The sequence below is a fragment of the Rosa rugosa genome, chromosome 6, assembly GCF_958449725.1.
Source record: "Rosa rugosa chromosome 6, drRosRugo1.1, whole genome shotgun sequence".
Taxonomy (NCBI): Eukaryota; Viridiplantae; Streptophyta; class Magnoliopsida; order Rosales; family Rosaceae; genus Rosa; species Rosa rugosa.
Window position 1 is genome coordinate 3,298,578 of NC_084825.1, and position 26,270 is coordinate 3,324,847.

Sequence of the window (26,270 nt, forward strand, 5' to 3'; positions counted from 1 at the left end):
CTAGATGGAGACTTCCTTTAGCTATAAGAGGAAGTCTTCCCCTTCTTAGAAGGGATGGATCCATGATCCACACACTTGTATCACTACAAAGGTCACTTGACCTCACTCATAGTAAAATATCTAAGTGGACGTAGCCTTGCCCCAAGTGCAAGGTGAACCACTATACATGCGGTGTCATCTCTCTCTCTCTCTCCCCATCATGCTTCTTACCTTAGGTCCCGTATTCTTCAACAGAAACAAAAGCTCAAAAGCTTTCTGGGTTTTTCCGGTGGGTACCATTCAGGCCTTTTTAGCCATTATTGGATCTTAAATCGATGCCGTTCACTTCGTCCGGCAAGGCAAAGCTATAACTATTATTAGTTTGTCCTTTTTATTGTGTAGTTGATTCCCTCCGAACCTCGGAGAACTCGTGCTCTAACAAACACGAACTGTATCAATTAACTTTATTATGATTAATTTTGTGTATCAATCAACATTAAGTAATAAGCACTATAGCTGACTTAGATTAGAATTGATTACTTTTCATTAATACCATATAAATCTCCTTTAGAGATGAATATAATCAACACATTATTCCCATATATGCTTTCTGATAAGTTGAAGTTTTTGCAAATGATACAAAGCACCATTATGGTACTTTTATGTGCATATCATCACTACAAGCTATAAGTCACACAGGGCAATGATCTCATAAATAATAAAACAACAGAGGTAGACATACACATACTATCAATCTTTAACTGCTTCCTGACTTGTGAATGAGTTCCACAATTAGAAGAAGTTCTTGTTCTTCAAACTTTCAACAGTATCCTTCAGAGACACTTCAAGCGGAGTATACTTTACACCCAAAGTTTGGGTTCTTTCCTTGGATACCTGGTAAGTTGGTGTGAAAAGCTTGTCATCTGCACATCTGTCAAAAATAGAGACTAGATTGTGAGTTCCAATATTCTGTATTGGGCAATTATGAAAATGTTTATATTATCCGACTGTACTAAGCATAAAATTTAACTTTAGAAAGTACTGAAGACCAACAAGGTGAAAAGGAAGGCTATAAAAAAGATCTATTTACAGATATTAACTTGACCAAATAAACTCCCTCCTCCTCTATAAAAAAAAAATAATGTACGTAGGTTTAAAACAGATATTGTCCAAATTTACGTTTATTAGGTACTCAATCATGCCAGAAGTAACATGCATCATGTATCCTTGTAAGCACAAACTGACCATGCAAAAGGGAAATTAATGAAATCTAGAAGAAATGTACCGTTAATGACCAAGTAAACCTGCACTGTTCTTACAACTACCTCTAAAACACATGGAGGTATGGCATGTCACAATTTGATTATATTAACAACTTACTTATCTGGAAGATTGAGAGCAGGGGAGATCTCGTACAACAGTTTCACAACCTCTGAACAGTGTTTTACGCTTCCAACTAAACAATAACGTCCACTAGCTGATGGGTTTTCAAAGGCTAGAATATGTGCATTACCAACATCTCTAACATCAACAAGTCTGTAAGTTTTGTTGGGAAACTTTTCGGTCCCTGCATCAATTAAACTATTATCAGGAAAAATAATTTTCTTGGCAGATTGTTTAAGACGGGTATCAAGCTGAAGGGCAAACTAACTTTCACATTAAGTTTATAACACAAAGCTACCAGGCTACATAGGAATGACAATTTGGCAATATGACATTGTGGGAAAGTAATTTTCAAACATTACATCCCTCAACCTGACTCCCCACCCCCTTTTCAGCAGAACTATCCGTATATAATCATGCAAATGATTATATTATGAATGCGGAAGCAGCATTTCAATATAATAGTTATAAGAGCATAAGAATCGCAAATTGATGATAAAAAGATCATGCAAATGATACTAATGAAAACACTCTAAAGGATGTGCTCAAGAATAATCATTATTCAAGATGTGCTCAGTCAATATAAAATAATTAAAATGACTAGTAGTACTCAGATCAATTATATATGTTTATAGGGCCATGGAGGCAAGCTGGGTTCAAATGCAAGGTCTGTTATACAAAATGCAGAAGTTCTAGTAGATCAACAGTGACTTTAATTCTCGCCATGATAGATAAAATGATAAAAAAGAACATGTGTTCAGATATAAGTAATGCAATATTTTCAATAAAGTACCATTTACGAGTTTCAGAACTAGTTCCACACTCAAGTTCAGAGTTGGCTGTAAGAGAGGGCCGATCACCCATCCCGGATTTATTGTAATAATATCAATTCCTTTTTCGTTTGCAAACTTCCAAGCAGCTTCCTCAGCTAATGTCTTTGAAAGCATATACCAAAGCTGATGAAAACCAATCCCTTAGTAAATACAATGCACATATATAGTTTTTCTGGCTTGAAAGCAATGAGATCGAACTCGTATTAAGTTATAGCATGGTATGCTAGGCAACCACAAAAACCATTTACACACAAACCTTTGTTTTTTCACAAAAAGTAGGATCTGAAAACCAAGATTCATCGATTATTACATCAGGAGCAAGAGGTTTTCCATTAAATCCAACTGCTGCCATAGAGGATGTTATAACCACCCTTTTGATAGACTGAACCTTCACACACGATCCAAGGACATTAAGCGTTCCCTTCAAAGCAGGCTCAATTAATTCTGCCTGACAAAGATTAAGAGCTAGCAACATTATAGTGCATTCTGATATAGATTTTGCAGGTAAAATCAAACTGCATCATTAAATGTTGACAGTATCAAATAGAACTGAATTTCATGAACTGTTGGCTTAAGATGCTACAAAGAAAAATTGGTAAACGTTTTGAAGTATGTAAATAAAGAGATGAACCTGCGGATTAGTAGATGAGAGTAGGGCAGGGGATGCTGTATGAAAAACACCTTCACACCCATCAACGACAGGGTCAAAAGAACCTTCGTCTAACAAGTCTGCTTTGAACAAATGAAGCCTTTCCTTTGCTCCATCAAGTGAGAGTAGGTGTTCTGTTTTCTTTTGATCATCTGGAGCATGCAAAAACAGAACTTATTTAATTAAGAGTGAAAATTAAAACGCAGATATTGAATCTGCAGATTAGTGAATTGAGCAAGTTTAAATGGATTAAAAGTAAAAAAACAAAACGGGAAGAAAGAAAGAGAAGTGATGAAACTGACTTAGTTCCCGAACAGTGGCTTTGACAGTATAACCTCGTTGCAATAAGAGCTTGACTAGCCATGATGCTATGAACCCAGATGCTCCTGTCACACACACAACCTTGCTTTCTCCGCAGCTCATCCTCTCTCTCTTTTTCTCTCTGGCTCTCACTGCTAAGAACTGAGAGCTGAGTTTTTGCGACAGTGGAGACCACGCAGGTTGAATGTATTAGATGCCCTGAAAGCGTCATCCTTCTATAAATTAAATAGTAGCATGTACCTAAACTCCCAGGCTTGCTCACCTAGGGGGCAGTTTTAAGGAACTGTGAAGGACAAATGCATCTCAACCACATATATTAAATATAAAAGCAGAAATTATAACAATTTAAAACTGTGCATTTATTTTTAGCTGTTAGATTCACTTGTCCCTCACAGTCCCTTAAAAGATGTCCCTTAGGTGAGCAGGCCTTCCTAAACTCCATGCCTCCGTGTGGATAGAAGGAAATTATGGTATAAAATTGGAATTAATTTCATTTTCTAATTCGAGGTGCCGTTTAGATATAATTAGAGATTGGAAAGAAAATAAAAAATGAGATTTAAATGGAAATTGACTCCCTCATAAAATCTGAATAGAATTACGTAGTCAGTCCTCCCATTTTCCACTGTCAAGTGCAAAATTATATTCTCCCGTCAATATTCCTTATAAGTTGATGCCATATATATACTTTAATTAGTAAAAAATGGTGTTATTGAAAATTTTAATTTTATAATTCATTCTTATGACTTACCAAACACTATTATCAAATACTATAATAAGAATGGATTCAAAAAAAGAAAGGAAAAAAAAAACACTATAATAGGAATGGAAAATTAATTTCTGGATTTAATTTCCATTAATGTTCCAAACACCTACATGGAAGTACCAAAACCTATTCCATTTCATGTTGGTCTGGAAAGGAAAATAAATCATTTTCCTATTTTGGCATTCCTGCCAACTAAACAAGGCCCATGCATATGGGTATTATTATTATTTTTTATTTTTTTATTTTTTGTAAAAAAGTGAGGTGGTTTTATTTTTTTGATCAAATAAACAACTCATATACAACAACTGTTAATGCAGCGCATGGGCTCGATGTTGGCGACCACTGGTGGCAGCTGACGCACCTTGAACTGGTCCAACTTGTCGTCACAATACAAAGTCTCAATTGCCGTTTTGAGAGCGTTGCAGTTGTTGGTGTTGTGACCGCTGTCCTCGTGGTATTTGCACCACTTGCCGGTGTTTCTCAGTTTGCCCACCCTTGTGTATTTTCTTGGGGGTGGCGGTGGGATTTGGTCCTTGCATTGATCGTATATCTCTTCATACGAAGCTGTGAGGACTGTGAACACTGCGTACCGCTGGGAGGACTCCGTCTGCCTGTTACGGTTATCCCCGTGGGACGAGCGGTTGCCCTTGTGGTAATGCTGGTCCTTTTACCGCTTGCTCTGGTAGTTGCCTTGTTGCCACTCTCTCTTTTTGTCTGTTGGTGGTGTAGCAGAGGTTTTGTTAGCGGTTTCTTGCTGGCTGGAAGAAGGCTGACTGGGTTTTGCTGGCGTTGGCGGAGGTGGTGGGGTTTCTCCGTATGTAATGAATTCTGCCTACGCGTGGAGGACGGCCTCGCCCATGATGTGGTCATATGCGGCATTTGGATGATTGTAGTTGAGATGATAGAGAAATTGTCCCTTTAGAAGTCCTTGCTTAAAGGCTGCCAACACCATTGTTTTGTCAAGGTCGCGGCACCGGAATGTCGCTGCTCTCCACCTAGTGACGAATGCCTTCAATGTTTCCTCTACGCCCTGCTTGATGTTGAATAACTGGCTTGTGTTGTGATGTACGGCGGCCAACAGGATGAATGAATCGTGACAAGAAAGCATTTGATAGTGCATGGAATGAGTCTATGGATCCCGACAGACATTCGAAGAACCAGCTCATCGCCTCACTATCCAACGTTTCACTGAACAAGTGGTAGAGGGTGGTGTCATCGAATCCCTTATTGTTGGTGACCTTCTTGAAGGTGTCCATATGGACGAAGGGGTCAATCATGCCGCTGTATTGTGGCATCTTTGGTGTCTTTGCATGTGCTGGTCTGACGGCCTGCAAGATCCTGGCGGTGAATGGCCCTGCCCTAGATGCAAAGAGTGGATTTTGAATTGGCACTGGGGCACCTGCTTCTGCCCGAATTAGCCTTTGTTCCAATTGCTGCATCCTTTCCAGGATTAGGGCGGTTGCGTCGCCAGCGAGCTTCGCTTGGAAGTTCCGCTGTGCCAGCTCCCGCCTGGGGGCAGGCAGATTGCCTTCAGTTCTAGCTCTAGTTGTAGAGCGGTTGGTACGCGGTTGTGACTCTGCTTCATGCTCTATCATCAATCGTGGTGATGGAGGCGGACCCATTCCCAATAGTTTGGATGGGTTCAGCGGTACCTGCATCTGTATGATTGGTGCGGGTACCAGTCTTCCGGCATTGGTCGACTACGTCTGGTACTATGCGATTGCTCGCTCTGTGCTGGGTTATCATTTCCCTCCAACGCCTTCTTTAGTTTGTCGAACCTTGACATTAGCGTGGCCACTTGCTTTTGGGCTTCGGCCTTCTCCCTGTGCTCCTGCTCGCGCTCCCTGTTTGCCTTGTGGAGGTCTGCCAGTGCCAGCTCATACATAGCGGCGAGGTCCTGGACCGGTGGGCGGCGGCTGCCGCCTGGATGAGCCTCCGTTGTTGTTTCAGTATGTGGGATTTGGGGAGTGGCATGTGGCTCTACGCTAGGGTTGATCGGAGTGTTGAATAGTGCGCGGTTAACGTTGGCCGTTGGGTTAACGTTAGTAGCTGGGTTGGTGGGTTGGGGATTGGCGGATTGGTCCGCTTGCTCTTCTGGCTTCTCCCCCACTACCGTTAGTCATGGTGATTGTTGTGGTGGGATGGCCTTTTTCTCAAGGGTTCCCACAGAGGACGCCAATGTTGATGTCTAAGATTGGGCGGTAGCCAAATCTTGGTCAACACTGGTTCGAGGGGCGAACCGCTACTTGTGATATTCTTATTGCTTCCGCTATCTGTCAAATAAAATACAAAGGGCGTTAAAGGGAGACCAGGGTAGGCGGTCTTCTCTTCTCTGATGCCTAAGTTAGTAAATGTATTTATGTTGACAGAATAACAGTAGGTAAGTAGTAAATGCATCATTAATGAAGAGAGAAGAGTGGACCTCTTATAGGTGAGGAAGAGGCTGACCTCTTCCTTGTTTTCGATGTGGGACTAATATGCTTCAGTTCCCAGCTTCTGATGCTTCAGCAAGGCGATCTTAGCGCGGCGCATGGCGGCGCATCAGCGGCAATCTGGGGGTGACCCGGGGCTCAGGTGATAGCCAGTTTGGCTGTGTTTCCGTAGGTCACACCGTTGATGGTTGTTGGTACCGCTGGCGGTAGTATGAGCGTGGCTCATTATAGCTAATTATGCTTGGCAAATGCTCATGTAAGTACAACAACCACTCTATTGTGAATCGAACTCACTAACTTCCACTTTTAAATGAGAGACTTAGGCCCCGTTTGGGATTGCTTCGCTTTTAAAAAAATCAACTTTTGTTCAAAATTTTAGATTTTATTGTGTTTGGTAAATAAATAAAAAGCAGCTTTAATTGAAAGTTATAGGTCACTGGCAGCAGATTTTAAAAGCAGTCTAGAGGTTGCTTTTAGAAGCTGTTGTGGATCAAAACACACTCTGGCAGTTGTTTTATGTACTAATAGCACTTTTAAAAATATTATTTACCAAACACGAAACTGTTTTAATTCACAGCTGATTATTCTCACAACACAGCAGCAACAGTTTTTTTTTTTAAAAGTCACAGCAATCCCAAACTAGCCCTTATACCACTAGATCAAATGGTACTGGGCAGTGGGTAGTTTATTAACCAAAACAGTTTCATACAGCAATAACTACCATTTATTTTATTTTAGTTTTTTTTAAAAAAATTGACATTATTTTCCCTGTTGATTATTTCAGTTTCTAAACTTTTTTAAAATTTGACGTTTAATTTTTCAGTTATGGAGAGCAAATTCTCTTCTCTTTATTATAGTATAGATTAGCCTATTCTATACATGTTCTGCATGTGTAATAGTTTTTTTATTTTTTATTTTTTTTAATGAATGGAATAGAATAGTTATTGCAAAGAGAAGATAGAGGGAAAAAAATAAATAAATGGGTTGTGGGATCATTTTTTTAATATTTTTCTAAATAAAAATCTATTTTGTAATTATCATATTCACCCTTATGATTTAAATTAATCTCAAAGTTTTCTAATCTTTTAGGGTTAGTTTTGTCAAAAAATTATGTTTTGGCTTACAAAACCTCTTGTCTTAATAATAGTATATATTTTAGGCGATAGTCGTTTGGTTTTTTTTTTTTCCTCACCAACAGTGTCTGGAAACAAAGGCGACTTTCAGGATGATATCTGAACTGACAATTATTAATGTGATACATGGGCTCATTTTTTCTTATCAACGTCGTACCTCCGTCTGTTACAAAACCATTAAATTCATGCACGGGAGTTCCATATAACTAGATTTCTAAGGATAAATTTGTCATTTGACTCCAACTTGTTATTATAAAATAAAATAAAATAAAAAGAAATTTGAAACCATTCTTCTCAACGGTAACGCCGCTGACCGGAAGGATAAAGGTAGCTGTGGGAATCTCACGTCTCAATCAAAAGAGAACTAGAAATCGAGAAATAAAGAGATGTGTTTCCAATGTGGATCATTCGATCATTGTGCGAACATATGAAGATTACCAAAACAAGTAGCTGAAGCATACAAGATTGTGAAAATAGCAAGAGAAACTTATCACGTTAAATGTGATCAAGGTGTCGAGCTCGAAGTTGCAGACTTTACTTCTGCCAAAGTCATGAACATGGATGCCACCGTATATGATTACTAGAAACCTTTATTATTTCAAAGGAAATATGTAATAGCATAAGCCATATTTTATTAGTTTTTATAAACCATTTTTGGATTAGATTTTTCGGAGACTATCGTTGTGATCGTTAGTTTATAGTACTAATGAATAAATTTATTCTCTCAATTTTATTTTAACTTCAAGTTTTTAACTATATTTAAGAATGGACTCCGGAGAATTACAATTTCTTGCGGATAGGGGGACTATGCACACCATTCTCCAAAATAGGCAACTATTTTCGAAGATGTTACCCACAATTCCTCTGTGACAACTATGGAGGTCCATCAAACCTTGTCCTTGGTCGTGGAAATCCCAGTTTTCTTTGCCCAACAATACTTACCATCACAGAGGCTCTCTACACGCCTCCGGCCGGAAGGACCCTTTTGAGATTTACAGATATTCGAGCCAACGGATATCTGCAAAAACGCATTGTGAAAATGGGATTGAATTCCTTTGCATAACCTCTAACACCAAACTGCATCTCACTAGCTTAAGTACATTACAATGACGCGAGTTTCTATAGCATAAACCAAAAATTTGACTTACACTCTAAAAACCCGCAAGGGAATTTTTTTAAATTAAATTTTTTAGTAAAAATGACAACGAAAACTCTAAAATTATTTTGAGGTGAAGACCTTTCTAAAACTTTAAGTTGAAGTGTTCGTCCAAGACTTGACATTTCAAATAATCGAGAAATAATGGATTTAGCATACAACAAATAATTTTCAACAAGTTCTGGAAAACAACTTTCAGAAATAAGGATAAGATTTGAAACCCGGAACCTAGTTTCCATTAAGATATATTATCGAAATCGGCACACCCAGCTCCGTCCGCTCCGGTCCAGTTACCAATGCACAATACCTGCATCCACATTGCTGTAGGGGTGCTCTTTCGTCCTTGCTGCTCAATAGAGGTCTCACCCTAGGTAATTTTGAAAACCGACACATAAAATAATAATTTGGGATCTTAGTATGAAATTGTTAAACCATTTCACTATTAGAGAATAACAAATTAAAATATTTTTCTGAATCGAAATTTAATGCACAAAACTCAAAGGAATACATAATATTTGATGGCCAGTCTCACAGACTAACTACACGACCTTATTTCAAATAAAGTCATAACCTGGTAAGCGTAGCGAGAATGTCCACTTACGCCATATATATCACCTAGAAATTGTGGCACGCCTCAAAGGATGTCAGACACTATTCCGTCTATACGGCCCCTTTGGAGGTTTTGGGGATCGAAGCCCAAGGAATCGCTATGTTCCTCTCACTCTCAGGCCATCAATAATCTCTCATGGAATGGTTATCATACAATACATTTAATAAACCAAACCATTCAATTCAGACATGCATTATCATTTAATTTAAAACAGGAAACAACTAACCCAGTGAGTCCGAAGTCCCCTACCTGGATTCCGATACTTTAACCTTCACGTAATCCAAGAGTCACAAACATTTTGTTCCTCAGGTAATTGGAGTCCTAATTTTCCGACATAATGATAGTTAATAATCCACCGAAAAAATATTTAAAGTTTCGATGATTAACTAATCGTTTGACCAACTTTTCCTGATTTGACTAGGATTGACCATTCACGACCAATTTCACAATTAGTCCCGGTTATCGTACATTACTCAAAATTGCCACCAATTCCCACGATGTTGCATAACATAGTAATTGCAATATAAACTAATTCCCATGTCCTTCACATATTATTTCTAATTTCCTTAAATGTTGCATAACAGAGTAATTCCATTAAATTTACTATGGATACCCAATACATATTTTCTTTCCTTAACATCACATTCTAATCAATACAACCATTTCCAAAACTATACTCACAGTTGGAAATCTATCAACAAAAGGTCACCACTAAAATTTCAAACATTCCACCACGCTACACAAACAGTAATACCTTAAATCTAAGCCAATGTCCCAAACATAACAATCAATAAAGTAGCACATTCTTATTTCAACTCCATGTCAAATTAATAATATCATCTCATCAACAACCATAATGCAAACATCCCATTTTGGATAGACAGCCACGCATAATTTCAAGCTAGGTTCCACAATTACCTCAGTTAAATTCAGCATTGTGCCTAGAACCCAGACGAAGCTCACGAGTTCTCAACCTCCACAGCTCCACGGCTCACAGCACAGAACAATTTAGGCAACTCAAAGCACCTAGTTTGACCAACAGGGCGGATTAAGCTCAAAGATGAATCCGTTCGAATTAGAAGCCGAAGATGAATCCATTCGAATTCGATGCCGAAGGTGAATCAAGGAAGCCAAAATAGTTGATGGCGTCGGTGACCGCAACGAAACTGAAACCAATTTATCAAAACTTGATCGAATTGAAAAACTAATTATACTAGTAGGTAGAGCGTGTTGAGGGGATTAATTTTCCTGCCTCATGCAGTTACATCGGTCATCGAAGAACCGCCGGAGCTATCGAAGATTCTCGGCACTGATTCTCTCACTTCGATCGACGAACGATCAAACCATGTCCAGAGATGTGACGGCGACGGCGAGAGGAAGAGAATGGTGCCCGTACATCGGCCGGAGCTGGCCTGACGGTGAAGCGTCGATCGAGTCAAGATGTTGGGTCATCGGCTCCCCGTTTCGAGACCACCCACAAACCTCACCCCATCTTCTCTCTTCTTTTCTTCATTTCAATTTCATATTTTTGGGACTTACTCAAGGTTTCAAGGGAACCATCATTAAGAGCACCACGTCTTAAATTTGGGTAGTTGGGTGAAGATATTGCTTGGTTCATACTAGCTCATAGCTAGAAGTGACCAAGCTAACTCTTCTCTCTTTTCCTTAGTATCTATTTCATAATTTTTATATACTTTTGTTGATGGATTCTTGTATGGGTAGTGAGTAGTTCAAATTGGGAGTTAAGGTTGTGAAGCCCTAACTCATCTTGTGTAAATTAAATGTTTATGCTTCAATTTTAATAAATGCAATTTTCCCTATATATGCCTTAAATCAGAATTTGTTGGTCCTTAGAAGCATGTTGCTAGGCTTTGTCACCCTTTGAAATTATGTTAAGGGCATTTGTGATGATTAGATTGATAAATGTAACTTATTAGTCTATGGCATTTAGGACTTAAGTGTGGTAACCATTAGCTAGCTTAATTGTAGCTAAGCTTGCTTGGGTCTCTATTATCTTGCTCTCTAGGCCTCTAATTTTAGATATTGGGGCCTTAACCGGCGTAATGCCTAAGTTAGAGAGTTGATTGTGGCCCTAACCGGCATAATCAATACACCGAAAGGATAATTGGTTTAGTAGCCTTGACCGCTACTAGATACGGGACTTAACACATATAGGAAATGTATGCATTTGTGAAATTGGCATCGATATTTGCAAGATAGTTAGTGTGAATCACATACCTGACACTCCCATGTTTCCATTAATTTGAAAATCCAAATTTAATTCCTTGTTTGATAATTAGTTGTTTGGTTTTACTTTAGTTTGCATTTAATTTAGAATTTCACAATTCAAATTCTCCAACAAAAATTCTATGCTCATTTGTGCATATCCACCTTGCGGCTACAAGTTGGTGGCTTTGAATAGGCTTTGTATGAGCTAAGCCGAGCATTGCCAAGGCTTTGTGCCTTGATTTTTTATAGTTTTTATTTTATTTTTATTGTTTTTCTTGTGTGCTTTTAGTATCCTACTGCCAATTAGCTCAGTTAGGTCCAATGCCTAATCCCTAAGGTACAATAATCAAGGTTCAAATACTTGCCTTACTTGGCAATAATACATGTGCTTGCGTAAAATATGTATCAAGTAAGCCGTAAAGAACATCTTTCGATACCTAAGGGGTACAATAGATATGGGCCTATTTTATCCCTACACAGAGAAAATAAATTCTTTATCATTATGTGATGGAATCAGAATCCACATATAGAAGCACTGCGGCCGCTGGACAAAAGTCCCTCACTGTCAGCAAGTGTACCATTGCTGCTACCTCCCTCCATCAAAGTCCTAGTGATGTTCTGATGGATTTTGCTGATGCAAGGGTACCTCTATGACCCGCACAAAGGTCATTCCAAAACTGGTTATGTATTTATCACAGGAAACAGCATGTTATCTTCGAGGTCTACTAAACATACTCTCGTCACTACATCTTCGAATCATGTAGATATTATTGCTCTTCAAGAAACAATTCGTCAATGTATATGGCTTAGATCCATAATTACGCATATTCGAAGTAAATGTGGTTTAAAGTCAACCACAGATAAACTTACGTGCATATATAAGGATAATGTCGCTTGCATTGAACAAATGAATCAAGGTTTCATAAAAAATGACAACACCAAGCATATATCGCCAAAGTTGTTTTATAATCAGCAACAAGAAGTCCTCCTCAATATCGAAGTGAATCAAGTTCGATTTGAGGATAATGTGGCAGATTTATTTACTAAGTCATAACCCAATACCACATTCGAGAACCATGTGCATAGCATTGGTCTACGAAAATTATCTGATCTCCCACGATTGTAAAACTCAAGGGGAGACATTTACATAAGGGGGAGGTTTGATGCCTACATGGTTTTCTTGAAATGTGAGGCATGTTGTACTATTTTTCTTCTTCGATCGAGGTTATTTTTAAGTCAAAGGATTTTAGTTACTCTGTAAGGTTTTCAACAAGGAAACATGAAAAGCGCCATCGACATTCATGACGTTACGTAAGGGGAGTGTTGCAATTAACCTAGTTTTGGAGTGACTGGTCCAAACTAGAATGTGAATCTATATGTAATAGAAAGAGTATATTTAGTCATAGATTTCCTATCCATATATCCTAAATAGGATTCCTTCTAATATTAGATTTAGATTCTATGTCTTCTGTATTCTCTTGTCCCTATATAAAGAGCCCTATTATCAATGAAGAAGTACGCATTCTCTCAAATTTTCTCATTCTACAACACTATCAAATATTTATTTAAGAGTAGGAAATTAGGGCACGGTTGATTTTAAACACCAGTTGAAGTTTTTGCAAATGATACAAAGCATCATTATGGTACGCTTATGGTACGCTTATGTGCATATCATCACTACAAGCTACAAGTCACACAAGGCAATGATCTCATAAACAATAAAAAAACAGAGGTAGACATACACATACTATCAATCTTTAACTGTTTCCTGACTGGTGAATGAGTTCCTCAATTAGAAGAAGTTCTTGTCCTTCAAACTTTCAACAGTATCCTTCAGAGACACTTCAAGCGGAGTATATTTTACACCCAAAGTTTGGCTTCTTTCCTTGGATACCTGGTAAGTTGGTGTGAAAGGCTTGTCATCCGCACATCTGTCAAAAATAGAGACTAGATTGTAAAGTTCCAATATTCTGTACCGGGCAATTATAAAAATGTTCACATTATCCGACTGTACTAAGCATACCATTTACTTTTAGAAAGTACTCAAAACACAACAAGGTGAAAAGGCAAGGACATGGAACAGATCTATTTACAGATATTAACTTGATTAAATAAACTCTCTCCCTCTCTATAAAAAAAATAATAATAATAATGGAGGCTTAAAACAGATATTGTCCACATTTACGTTTAATAGGTACTCACTGATCATGCCAGATATGGCATGTGACAATTTGATTATATTAGCAACTTACTTATCTGGAAGATTGAGAGCAGGGAAGATCTCGTGCAACATTTTCACAACCTCTGAACAGTGTTTTACGCTTCCAACTAAACAATAACGTCCACTAGCAGATGGGTTTTCAAAGGCTAGAATATGTGCATTAGCAACATCTCTAACATCAACAAATCTGTAAGTTTCGTTGGGAAACTTTTCGGTCCCTGCATCAATTAAACTATTATCAGGAACAATAAATTTTTGGCAAATTGTTTAAGACGGATATCAAGCTGAAGTGCAAACTAACTTTCCCTTTAAGTTTATAACACAAAGCTACCAGGCTAAATAGGAATGACAATTTGGCAATATGACATATTGCGCAAAAGTAATTTTCAAACATTACATCCCTCAACCTAACTCCCGACCCCCTTTTCAGCAGAAATATCCCTATATAATCATGCAAATTGCATGATTATATTGTGAACGTAGACGCAGCATTTCAATATAATAGTTCTAAGCGCATAAGAATCGCAAATTGATGATACAACGATTATTCAAATGACACTAATGAAAACACTCTAATGGATGTGCTCAAGAATAATCATTATTCAAGATGTGCTCAGTCAATATAAAATGACTAGTAGTATTCAGATCAATTATATATGTTTATAGGGCCGTGGAGGGAAGGGTTCAAATGCAACGTCTGTTATACCAAATGCAGAAGTTCTAGCAGATCAACAGTGACTTTAATTCTCGCCATGACAGATAAAATGATAAAAAAAGAACATGTGTTCAGATCTAAATAATGCAATATTTTCAATAAAAGTACCATTTACGAGCTTCAGAACTAGTTCCACAGTTAAGTTCAGAGTTGGCTGTAAGGGAGGGCCGATCACCCATCCCGGATTTATTGTAATAATATCAATTCCCTTCTCTTTTGCAAACTTCCAAGCAGCTTCCTCAGCTAATGTCTTTGAAAGCATATACCAAAGCTGATGAAAACAAATCTCTTAGTAAATACAATGCACATAGTTTTTATGGCTTGAAAGCATTGAGATTGAACTCGTATTAAGTTATAGCAAGGTATGCTAGGCAACCACAGAAACCATTTACACACAAACCTTTTCTTTTTCACAAAAAGCAGGATCTGAAAACCAAGATTCATCGATTATTACATCAGCAGTAAGAGGTTTTCCATTAAATCTAACTGCTGCCATAGAGGATGTTATAACCACCCTTTTGATAGACTGGACCTTCACACACGATCCAAGGACATTAAGCGTTCCCTTCAAAGCAGGCTCAATTAATTCTGCCTGACAAAGATTAAGAGCTAGCAACATTATAGTGCATGTTGATATAGATTTTGCAGGCAACATCAAATGCATCAGTAACTGTTGGCAGAGTATCAGATAGAACTGAATTTCATAAACTGTTGGCTTACGATGCTACAAATTAAGAAAAATTGGTAAACGTTTTGTATGTAAATAAAGAGATGAACCTGCGGATTAGTAGATGAGAATACGACAGGGGATGCTGTATGAAAAACACATTCACACCCATCAACGACAGGGTCAAAAGAACCTTCTTCTAACAAGTCTGCTTTGAACAAATGAAGCCTTTCCTTTGCTCCATCAAATGAGAGTAGGTGCTCTGTTTTTTTTCGATCATCTGCAGCATGCAAAAACAGAAGTTGCTTAATTAAGACTGAAAATTAAAACCCAGATATTGAATCTGAAGATTAATGAATTGAGCAAGTTTAAATGAATTAAAAGTAGAAAACAAAACGGGAAGAAAGAAAGAAAAGAGAAGTGATGGAACTGACTTGGGTCCCGAACACTGGCTTTGACGGTATAACCTCGTTGCAATAAGAGCTTAACTAGCCATGATGCTATGAACCCAGATGCTCCTGTCACACACACAACCTTGCTTTGTCCGCAGCTCATCCTCGTCCTCTGGTTCTCTGTGGTAATAAGTGAGTGAGCTGAGTGTTTGTGACAGTGGAGACTGACATCGTCATCTTAGTAATGATTAAATGTATTGGCTGACTGTCGTTTTCTCTTCTCTCTCAAAAATAAAAGTAATGGTAAGAGTATTGTATTTGGATTTTGCTTTGTCCGCAGCTCATCCTCGTCCTCTGGTTCTCTGTGGTAATAAGTGAGTGAGCTGAGTGTTTGTGACAGTGGAGACTGACATCGTCATCTTAGTAATGATTAAATGTATTGGCTGACTGTCGTTTTCTCTTCTCTCTCAAAAATAAAAGTAATGGTAAGAGTATTGTATTTGGATTTGTACTTTTAAATGACAGACTTTTTGAAAAGTTCACAGACTCTTTAAAAAAGTTGATAGATTGTTATGAATTTCTTAAAACCATTGATTTTAGCAACAGACTTTTATTGATTCATGAAAATCTATATACTTTATTATGAATGACTTATACAGATTTTCTAGGATGTACAAAATATAAAAAAACAAAAACAAAAAACAAAATAAAATAAAACAAATGCAGCCCAAACACAAAACAAAATAATAACTTGTTGTCTCTTCAATGCTCCAGTATCTTCTAATAGAAATTGACTCAAATAAATGATTGTTAGTCTGTCTAGCGAGTATGTTCTCATTCCTAATCTCCCAACAATATAAATATACAATATAGATCACTTGATGTTTATGGTTAATTATTCTCATCAATTTTATTTTCGTCGATTAACATATATTGTAGCAATATTGGTCAATGTCTTGATTTATAATCAATCAATTGAAATTCAATTGTTCAACCTTTTTTTGAACCATAATATAAATTCAAATTAATGAGAATAATTAATTAATAAGATAAAATTTAGTATGGTTCAAGGTCTGAGGGTTAGACCACAATATTTGAGTTTTAGGGTTTCATAAATCATTTTTATTGCTATTAGGGTTCGAAGTATCACAATTGAAAAAAAAAAAAACAAAAAACAAAAAACAAAAATCACATTCAACAACTACAATGACCATGTTGGGTATCAAAAAAGGTTGATATCATAAAAGATTAGAGAAAAGACAAAAAATTAAGAAAGAGAGATGATGAATGACAAACTTCTTCGTGCGTAGAGAGAAGAACTTTGATAGACCTTTTTTTTTTTTGAAGATGAAACTTTGATAAACTTTTTGAAATCTTTGGTCTGGAGGCTGGAAAATTATTGGAGTTTGGTATGTATAGTTAACACTACAAAGTCCATGATTATCCATGATTTTCTAATTCCATCAGTATGAATGATATTTTGAATACCTCTGTACTTTTATTCATTTTTAAAAGTCCTAATTGAATACCCCTAGATTTTGGTGGAATTCATGAAGTCTTTAAAAATCCTAATTGAATACCTCAAGACTTTCATGGACTGTTAAAAGTCTATATTGAATACACCCAGACTTTTAAATTCCATAGATTTCTTTAAAAGTTCCACTAATTCCATATACAATACACCCCCCTAAATTATCCAGATTTTTTCCCCCTTTTTTAAGAGGTGTAATAGGAGTAATTTTAAGTACACATACTTATTTTATCGATACACATCCTTTAACTTTTTATGTTCAATTTTCCCAGATTTTTCCCCATTTACCCTCTCTCTCTCTTCCCACATCAAATCACCAGCGATGCTACAGTTGCTACTATTTTCATTTACTCTTTTTGCAAACTCTTAGGGGGTGTTTGTTTCACCGGACTATCACTCCCGACCTTAATTTCTACAAGAGTCCTGGACTCCTTTAACTTGGGTTATGCTATAGTAAGCCATGAATCATGTTTGGCACTGTCTAGGACTAAGGAGCAGCAAGAAAGAACACAGAAGCAACTAATGAATCATATGCACAATCATCCATGAATCATATGCACAATCCTCACAATTCACAGAACAATTCTGAATCTCATAAATGAAGCAAAAGCAAGCAAATCAAACACAAATTGCAAAACCCTCTCCCATACCTGGAATTGAATTGGTTTTATCTCAAACTCTTCAATTCTTGCAGCCAACAACCAAATATCAATTAGGTCTTTCCCAGACCTCCCAAAACTCAACGATTCATGGCAGGACTAAGGACCAGACCAGCGCAGTGTCCCCGAATGATGGCCTCCAAGTAGCTGCCGTGAATTTTTCTCTCTCACTGCTCCTCCCTAACTTTTGCTGATCTTAGTAGAAACAACTTGGTTGGGGAAATTCCAAAGGGAATTGCAAAGCTGAACGTTTTGGGCATTCTCAATTTCTCTTGAAACCATCTAACCATTCCAATTCCTACTCAAATTCACAAGACGGCCAGTCTCACAACTCTTGATCTACCCGATAACAATCTCAGCGACAAACTCCCAACCGGAGGTCAATTTCTAGTGTTCAGCAACTCGTCCTTTGCTGGAAACCCACAAAGCATTGGTACCTCCATGAAATCGCAGAGAGAGAGAGAGAGTGAGAGAGAGCACCATCGAAGAACCAGAAACCCAGACGATGACAAGAAATAAGGAATTGATGACAAGAAATTGAAAACCCAAAAGATCCAGACGCTTAGACGGGGAAGAATTGCAAGTAAAGAGGTGAGAATGACGCGGCGAGGTTGAAGCGAAGGAGGCTTCCACAGTCCGATGAGTTTTGGTGTCACTCTGAAGAAGGGGTTGACTCTGTTTTTGGGACTCTAGAGTCTCATTTAAATGAGTCCTAGCTCACGCCAAACAAGGGATAATTCTTGTTATATTAGATAAGCCCATCCAATCTCATCTAACAAACATCACCTTAAGGTTCTGCTTTAGTTGTGCGTTTTTTTTCTTTGTCTCTTATGTTGATTTTGAGTTAGTATTTGGGATCGAAGTGATATTAATCTCTAAATGACCAAAGAAAAACAACTGATGCATCTAATTTCCTATATTGTAGAAGTTGATTCCAATATCTGTTTTTTTTTTAGAAGAAATAAACTCCATTAATAACCGAAAAGATTACAACTCATTGGAATGACCGGTTGTAGTACTACACCACGACACACATTCCTACAAAGATCCGTAGTTACGAGTCCATCGCTAATAGCAACATCCATGAGCCAAAAGAGCCCAACCTCTAACCAAATGTTACGCCCGAAACCACGAGCTATAATGAAAGATACCAAATCCCGAAAGTAACGATCCAACCTTGCCACCAACATTAAACCGAGCCAATTTATCCTCTTCAACACTGTGTCCAAGTACTGCCAGACCACATGCAAAAGCAATCCACCCTCATGTTGACAATCAGAAAGCACCGAAATTAAAACCATAATTCTCAAGAGTAACGCCACAATAATGGCACACCAACCAGAACACGACAACTAACCCTAGCTCGAAGGAGTAGGGACTTATTGAACCTAACCAAAAAACTGCCGAGATAAAGAAAAACCTAAAACTAACCAAAAGGGTGTTGCCAAATTCTACATACTTGTCCCAAACAGCTGCTACAGGATAGTCAATAACCATCATCGCCAAACAAAAAATGGCACCGTCTTCCCCTCCAAAAGATCCGGACCACCAATAGGACACCAAGCAAACCTGCATACTTCACTGCCATAGTGACCTATCCCCCAGCATGCTTCCTTGCCCATTTGCAAACCCAATCTCAGGTATGTCGCAAGACTCCATCTCCGATGATCAAACCCTTTGCCGTCAAACTGCCCACCAAAACCCATAAGCACAGTCGCATATATCCACCCACAACCGTCATTGTCCAGATCCGATGCAGAAGGCCGTCGATCCAGTCTTCCTGTCAGGCATGAAACTGTAGAATTGTCGTCGCCGTCATCTAGAACAAATAGCCCTACTGCTCTAGCACTCCGCCTTGACCACCATAGAGCCTCCCAAAACCCGTCCGGCAGCAATCCCCACACACTGGCAGAGCCAAAGGCCCACACCGACGCTAGGTAGTGCCGGACGAGAATCGCCAAGTGAAAACAAAAAAACCCAACTCTCTATTCTCTAGGGTTGCGACTTCGAGAAAAATGGAGCCCGCTTTAGTAGGATTATCTGTTTATTCCTAACAATACCTATGATCATTTGCTATCCTAAATTTATTTTGTGTTCTTCAATCTTCAACTTTTGTTTGAAACAACCAAATTTGTAGTGGTTTTCAATTCTTCTTAATTTGGATCTATCTTCTCTCTTAGTCCAGCCCATCTCTCTTTCCGCCTTCTCTATCTTCATTGCACGCTTGCCGTGTAATAAAGCAGAAGTGGAAGTTGGAGACAATAATAGTTGGAATGGAGAAATAGGAATATAAAAAATTACAAGAAATTAGAGTGTATTTTTTTAAAAAAAATCAACCCAAATCGGGTGTAAATATATTGCAACATAAGCCAGAATAGGTTGTTACATACCCTTCCGCAGTAGACAAGAAGATAGTGGTAGACTGGTAGTACCCACCTTGGTACATAGCTATAGACCCACTCATTAGACGATTACATACGTAGACATAGAGAGAATCCTCTTTTAATACTACTCTAGAGGTGCTAGAGGTACATAGAGTGCACTTAAAAGTGCATTAACCTCCTAAAAGGAATTTATTGTAAAAGACAAGCTAAACCATAAGAAGGACCTAGGCAAGAAGCCCAGCCCAAGAGCCTCAAAGGGAAGATTTCAACTCAGAGCCCATCAAGCTTGGCTCGGTCCAGGCCCACATCCCCCACACGCCATGTCGTTCGTACCAGCCTCAGCAGTTTCGCCCGACCCGGTCCGCCTAGCCCGTGCAGCCACGTGCCACCGCCACGCCACGACCCAAAACTTTGCGCTCTACACTGCCACAAAAACATTACAACCTCGATCCAGCGCCCCACAATCCTCACTGCAGTCGATTCAGAATCCACGCCGCCGTTGATCCAAGCCACTATCACCAAGGTTAGCCAGTCCTGGTCCGCACGACCGCCGCTTAGAGATGCTGCCCCAAAAACCGATGCCAAAGTCATCCGGTTACCCCGAGTACCAACAACCACCCAATAAGCCCCTCGAACAATATACTTCGAGAACCCGTCCGGTAGCAGCCTCCAAGGCGTTAGCGCGGCTGGAGGCCAGCCTAAACGCCAGGGAAGCCACCGGACGAGCATGAACTCGCACTTGGAAAGAACCAACCTTTAGGGTTTCTCAAGGGGAGAGGTTTCGGCGGCTCAAGAAAATTCTCTGTCTTTCCCAATTAATAAAAAACAAACGATATTGAAATTAGAGTGTGTATTGATAAAATAGGTGTGTGTGTGTGTGTGTGTGTGTGTGTGTATTTGAAATCACTCGGGTAACAGAAACATTCATCATCTAAATAACTTTTTATATTCTCTCAACATAATTAAGAAAATATAGATTATAGATCAATATTTACTTTAAACTGAGAGGCTAAAAGCTTCCAGGATAGAAGTCCAACCGAATAGGATGTAGTGTCTAAGAATTAGGCCCAAGTAGCACCATACCCTAAAACCTTAAACTGCAACCCAATTTATTTGCTATGTTCTTTATGATTGGGTTTTACGTTTAGGTGTTAGGGTAATGCTCAAGGAATAGTTTTAAGGGACTGTGATGAATAATCTCACCCACATATATTAAATTCAAAGTCCGAAATTATAACAACCTACAACTGTGCATCCTTCATAGCTACTTATCTTTTAGAGTTAGACATGTCAATGGACAGGATTTTGATCCAGATGTGGTTCGAATCAGTAGTTATTGGATGAGTTTGGATTGAAAATTTGATCCGTTGATCCGGTAATGATCCAGATCCGTTAATCCATTTAATTAACAAATCAGATACGAATTTAGGTTGGTTCAATCTGTTAATAATCTAGTCCGTTTTTATAATAATTAAATATTATTTTTTTATCAAAAACAATATATTGGTTACCTTAGTGCATTGTTCTAAGGAGTATTTTATTAATTTAATTCTCCATTTGGTGATACTCTTCATTTTGTTTCAATGTCTGATTAAAGTTTTATGAGATATGATGATAAAGAATTTAATTTTATTATTTAAAATTTAAGAATATTTATTATAATAAATTGATCGGCCTAGTGGACCGGACATCCGTTAATCCGTTGGAAATTGATTTGGATGGAGCTATCAACAATCTGCCAGATTATCGGATCAGGTCAGGCTGAATTTTGTTGTTACTAAACGGATTCAGATTTAGGTTGATCCGCTCCAAATCCAGTCTATTTACAACCCTATTACAATCCCTCAAATTGTTCCAAGTGAGCAACTCCATTAGTTTTAGAGCATTACTCTATCTTCTTACTTTAAGTTTTTGGCATAGGATACAAAGTACCATTATGGTACGCTTACGAGCAAGTAACATTTTTAAGATATAAGTTTCACAAGGCAATGATCACATGAACAATAAAACCTCAAAGGTAGACATACACATACACTATCAATCTTTAACTGTTTCCTGAATTGGGAACGAGCCCCATAATTAGAAGTTCTTGTCCTTCAAACTTTCAACAGTATCCTTTAGAGTCACTTCTAGCGGAGTATACTTTACACCCAAAGTTTGTGCTCTTTCCTTGGATACCTGGTAAGTTGGTGTGAAAGGTTTGTCATCTGCAGGCCTGCCAAAAGTAGAGACTCATGAGTTTCTGAAATCCCAATACTCTGTCTTCAGCAATCAAGCAAATTATATGAATACAGTTACATTTTCTTACTGTACTCACTACTCCATACCATTTAGTATTGGAAAGTATACCAATCTTATCAAAGGAGGTTATCAGAAAGTTTAACTAAAGCATTCCTTCATGTCAAACTATTCAATAGTGAAGATTTAGAACTGAAAACAGAGCAATTAGCAGGCAATTAGCAAAAACATATTTCTAGATGATTAACTTTGACCAAATGACCCCCTCCCTCTCTATCAATGAGATAATGTATGCTTAAAACAGATATCGTCCAAATACACATTACATAGGATCTCACTTCTGCCAGAAGTAACCCGGATTATGTATCCTGATAAGAAACTATTAAGGTACCATTAACGACTAATTAAACCAGCAGTATCCAACTGCCTCTAAAACACATGAAGGAGTAACATGTGATGAATTTGACTATATTAGCAACTTACTTTTCTGGGAGACTGAGAGCAGGGAAGATATGACGCAGAATTTTCACAATCTCTGAACAGTGTGTTACACTTCCAACTAAACAATAGCGACCACTAGCTGAAGGATTCTCAAAGGCTAGAATATGTGCATTGGCAACATCTCTAACATCAACAAATCTGTAAGTTGTGTTTGGAAATTTTTCAGTCCCTGCATCATTAAAACGATCTATCAGGAATAATAAATTAATAGGCAGGTTGTTTAAGACTGATACCAAGCTAAAGTGCAAATTAACTTTGACTATAAGTTTTTAACTCAGCCACCAGGCTACATAGCATTTGACAATTCAGGAATATGACATATTGTGCGAAAGTAATTCTCCAACGTTACCTTCCTATGACCTCTACCCTCCACCCCCTTTCTTCAAGCAGACTCTCTATATAAAACACTATACTTTTTCTTAATGCAATTGATTAAAAATTCTAAATGTGAAGCGGCATGTATTGATAGCTATAAGAACAGCATATTGATGATAAAAATGATAATGGAAATGACACTAATGAAGTCGAATGATGTGCTCATGAATACTAAGATTGCTCAACAACTAGTAAAAAGACAACTGGTGCTTAAAACAATTATATATCTTTAGAACTCCAGCCATGGAGACAATGATTTGACTACAATGTCCACTCTTTTATACACACAGCAGAAATTCTAGCAGATCAACAGTGGCTTCAATTCTCGTCAACAAAAATAAAAATATAGTAAGATTGAAATGATGAATGGTTTTCAATATTGCTTACAAGTACCATTTATGAGTTTCAGGATTGGCTCCACACTTGTGTTGAGAGTTGGCTGTAAGAGAGGGCCAATCACCAATCCCGGATTTATTGTAACAATATCAATTCCTTTCTCTTTTGCAAACTTCCAAGCAGCTTCCTCAGCTAATGTCTTTGAAAGCATATACCAAGCCTGAAGAAAACCAATGTTGGAGCAAAGACAATGAACACATTTTTTGTGCCATGAAAGCAAAGAGTTTCAACTCGTATTCAATAATTTTCTTATTAGTTATGACAAATAGGTCTGCAAAGCAACCACAAAAAAAAAAAACATTTACGTGCAAACCTTTGATTTTTCACAGAAAGCTGGATCTGAAAACCAAGATTCATCAATTATTACATCAGGAGCGACAGGTTTCCCATTGAACGCGACTGCTGCCATAGAGGAAGTTATAACCACCCTCTTGATAGACGGAACCTTAACACATGATCTGAGGACATTAAGCGTTCCCTTCAAGGCAGGGTCAATTAGTTCTACCTGACAAAAGAACATAGAACCTTAAATTATAGAACTTGATTTGACAACAAAAGTATCTAACAGGGGATTGTTGCATTGGTCTCCATACTCAATGTATCCAAAGTCATACCATATAAACACTTTTTTACAGATTGTGAACTTTAAAAGTGAATCTTGTAGATTGCACAAGATGTTAGTAAGGATCCAGCAAACTTTCGTGAGTACCAATAAACTAACTTTAAAAATAATAATTTCATCCAAGTAGATCTATGACAGATACCATCCCAGAAGAAAAGCATGGCAACTAACTGGACAGTTTATACCACATTCCCTACTTCTTTGAATACAGCAGAAAACACAATGTAGGTTAAATATTTGCTGAAACGAAAGTTTTATTTTATTTTGGCAACTCCAGAAAGAATTCAACAGAAGAGTCACTTTGTGAAATAACATATACATACAGACATACTAATTAGTGCATAACAACTAAAGCAATTAGGATGAGACGGTATGTACCTGTGGATCATTGGGATTGTGATAAAATGGGGATGCTGTATGAAAAACAGCTACACTACCATCAACTAAGGAATCAAAAGATCCTTCTTCCAGCAGGTCTGCTTTGAACAATTGAAGCCTTTCCTTGGCTCCATCTAGTGCAAGCAAGTGTTCTGTTTTCTTCTTGTCATCTGTGGCATACAAAAAGATTGAAGCCGTTGAATCAATAAACCATCAAAACTGTACCTTCTCGAACTGTCAAACAGATCTTCACAATGACAATATATTTCGTCCCTCAACAAAAGTTGAGGATCAGTTTGGTGCTCTGAGTCAGTAAATTGAATCAAACCCATCACTTTATCAGGTTACCAAGGTCAAACCCACTATTAATCATACTTTACCAAGGTCCAAATCACTCAAAACCATAAACTTTACTCTACCCACACTAATTTTCCAATACCCACATTAAATTTTCAAAAAATTTACAAACTTTGACAAAAACATTCACGCAGTAGTAAAATGTGCAGACCCAAATTAGAGATTAGTTGATTATTATCACACATCCCAAAGCTAGAATCAAGTGTCATATGCCCTGCCTAGGAACACAAATACCTCATTGATCAACAAATGAAAATCAATAAGAACACAACTGAAGACGAACAGAACACAACTGAAGACGAAAAGAACAGACAAAGATGTGGGGATGTATCATAACGAAAGAAAAATTGAAGTAGTGGGGAAGTGAAGTGAAGTGGGAGACTGACTTGGGTCACGAACAGAGGCCTTGACAGTGTAGCCGCGTTGCAGCAACAGTTTGACCAGCCATGAAGCAATGTAACCGGATGCTCCGGTGACGCTCACCGCCACCTTCCCTGCTCCACTCATTCTCTGTTTCTCTATTTCTCTCCTGCAACTTCAGCTTTATATGGTTTTGCGATTTTTATATTATGAATAATTATATATGAGCAATCATCACTGCGTACGTATGGACTAGGGTGGACCGTCGTCACCAGATTCGCATGCCCTTGCGTCACGTTTGGTCTTGTGAATAGCAAAAATATCATCTTCCTAGAATCCTAGTGACTGAGAAATTACAGTGTGTTAAGATGTGAAGACATCGAGCAACTCTTGAATAATATTTTTAGAAAATTATCTTTTTAAGTGTTACTTCCAAACTTTAACTATTTTCTTAAGGGAAAAATTCACCAACGGTGTCTGGACACTTAGGGGACTTTCAGAATGATACATGAACTTTCAAAGTTATCAATGTGATACCTGGACTCATTTTTTCGTATCAACGTCGTACCTACAGTCAATTTCCGTCACGGAACAGTTAACCAGAGGCACGTGAGGCGCACGTGATCAAAAAAGTGAGGGCAAAACAGACTTTTTCTCCCAATTTCCCCTAAAATCGATCAAAAATTCAATTCCTTCCAAAATTTGGAGAACATGAGGTTCGAACCCCCAACCTCTCTCACAACAACTCAACTCCCCACCACTGGAGCATGAACTGACCTCAACACAATAGCTCCAAACTTTACATTTATACTCTTTTTAGGCGATACCGAATAATTATAAAAAACATACAAACCTTGGAAGACATGAGATTCGAACCCCCAACCTCTATCACAACGAGTCACCACTGGAGCACAAACTGTCATCGATGTAATACCTCCAAACTTTATATTTATACACGTTTTAAGAGATACCGAATAATATACAAA

General features: G+C 38.0%; 3 protein-coding genes across 4 annotated transcripts; all 3 read right to left on the reverse strand.

Annotated features, from left to right (window-relative positions):
• Positions 1-538: 538 nt before the first annotated feature.
• LOC133717694 (phenylacetaldehyde reductase-like) lies at positions 539-3,336 on the reverse strand. Its single transcript, XM_062144408.1, has 6 exons — positions 3,147-3,336; positions 2,827-2,996; positions 2,452-2,643; positions 2,156-2,318; positions 1,360-1,546; positions 539-910 (listed from the first exon to the last, which is right to left on the reverse strand). Exons 1-6 carry the CDS (start codon positions 3,265-3,267, stop codon positions 772-774), a joined length of 972 nt encoding a protein of 323 aa, XP_062000392.1. The 5' UTR covers positions 3,268-3,336; the 3' UTR covers positions 539-771.
• Positions 3,337-13,078: 9,742 nt separating this feature from the next.
• Positions 13,079-15,778, reverse strand: LOC133714987 (phenylacetaldehyde reductase-like). Its single transcript, XM_062141281.1, has 6 exons — positions 15,526-15,778; positions 15,202-15,371; positions 14,825-15,016; positions 14,533-14,695; positions 13,741-13,927; positions 13,079-13,419 (listed from the first exon to the last, which is right to left on the reverse strand). Exons 1-6 carry the CDS (start codon positions 15,644-15,646, stop codon positions 13,281-13,283), a joined length of 972 nt encoding a protein of 323 aa, XP_061997265.1. The 5' UTR covers positions 15,647-15,778; the 3' UTR covers positions 13,079-13,280.
• A 6,224-nt stretch (positions 15,779-22,002) lies between these two features.
• On the reverse strand, positions 22,003-25,476 carry LOC133714986 (cinnamoyl-CoA reductase CAD2-like). 2 transcript variants are annotated; one of them, XM_062141279.1, is made up of 6 exons: positions 25,311-25,476; positions 24,568-24,737; positions 23,881-24,072; positions 23,559-23,727; positions 22,779-22,965; positions 22,003-22,272 (listed from the first exon to the last, which is right to left on the reverse strand). In XM_062141279.1, the coding sequence occupies exons 1-6, from the start codon at positions 25,429-25,431 to the stop codon at positions 22,137-22,139; spliced, it is 975 nt and encodes a 324-aa protein (XP_061997263.1). In that variant the 5' UTR covers positions 25,432-25,476; the 3' UTR covers positions 22,003-22,136. The 2 variants fall into 2 exon arrangements, with proteins under 2 accessions (XP_061997263.1, XP_061997264.1); XM_062141280.1 differs by having other exon boundaries at positions 23,565-23,727; positions 25,311-25,474.
• Positions 25,477-26,270: the final 794 nt, after the last annotated feature.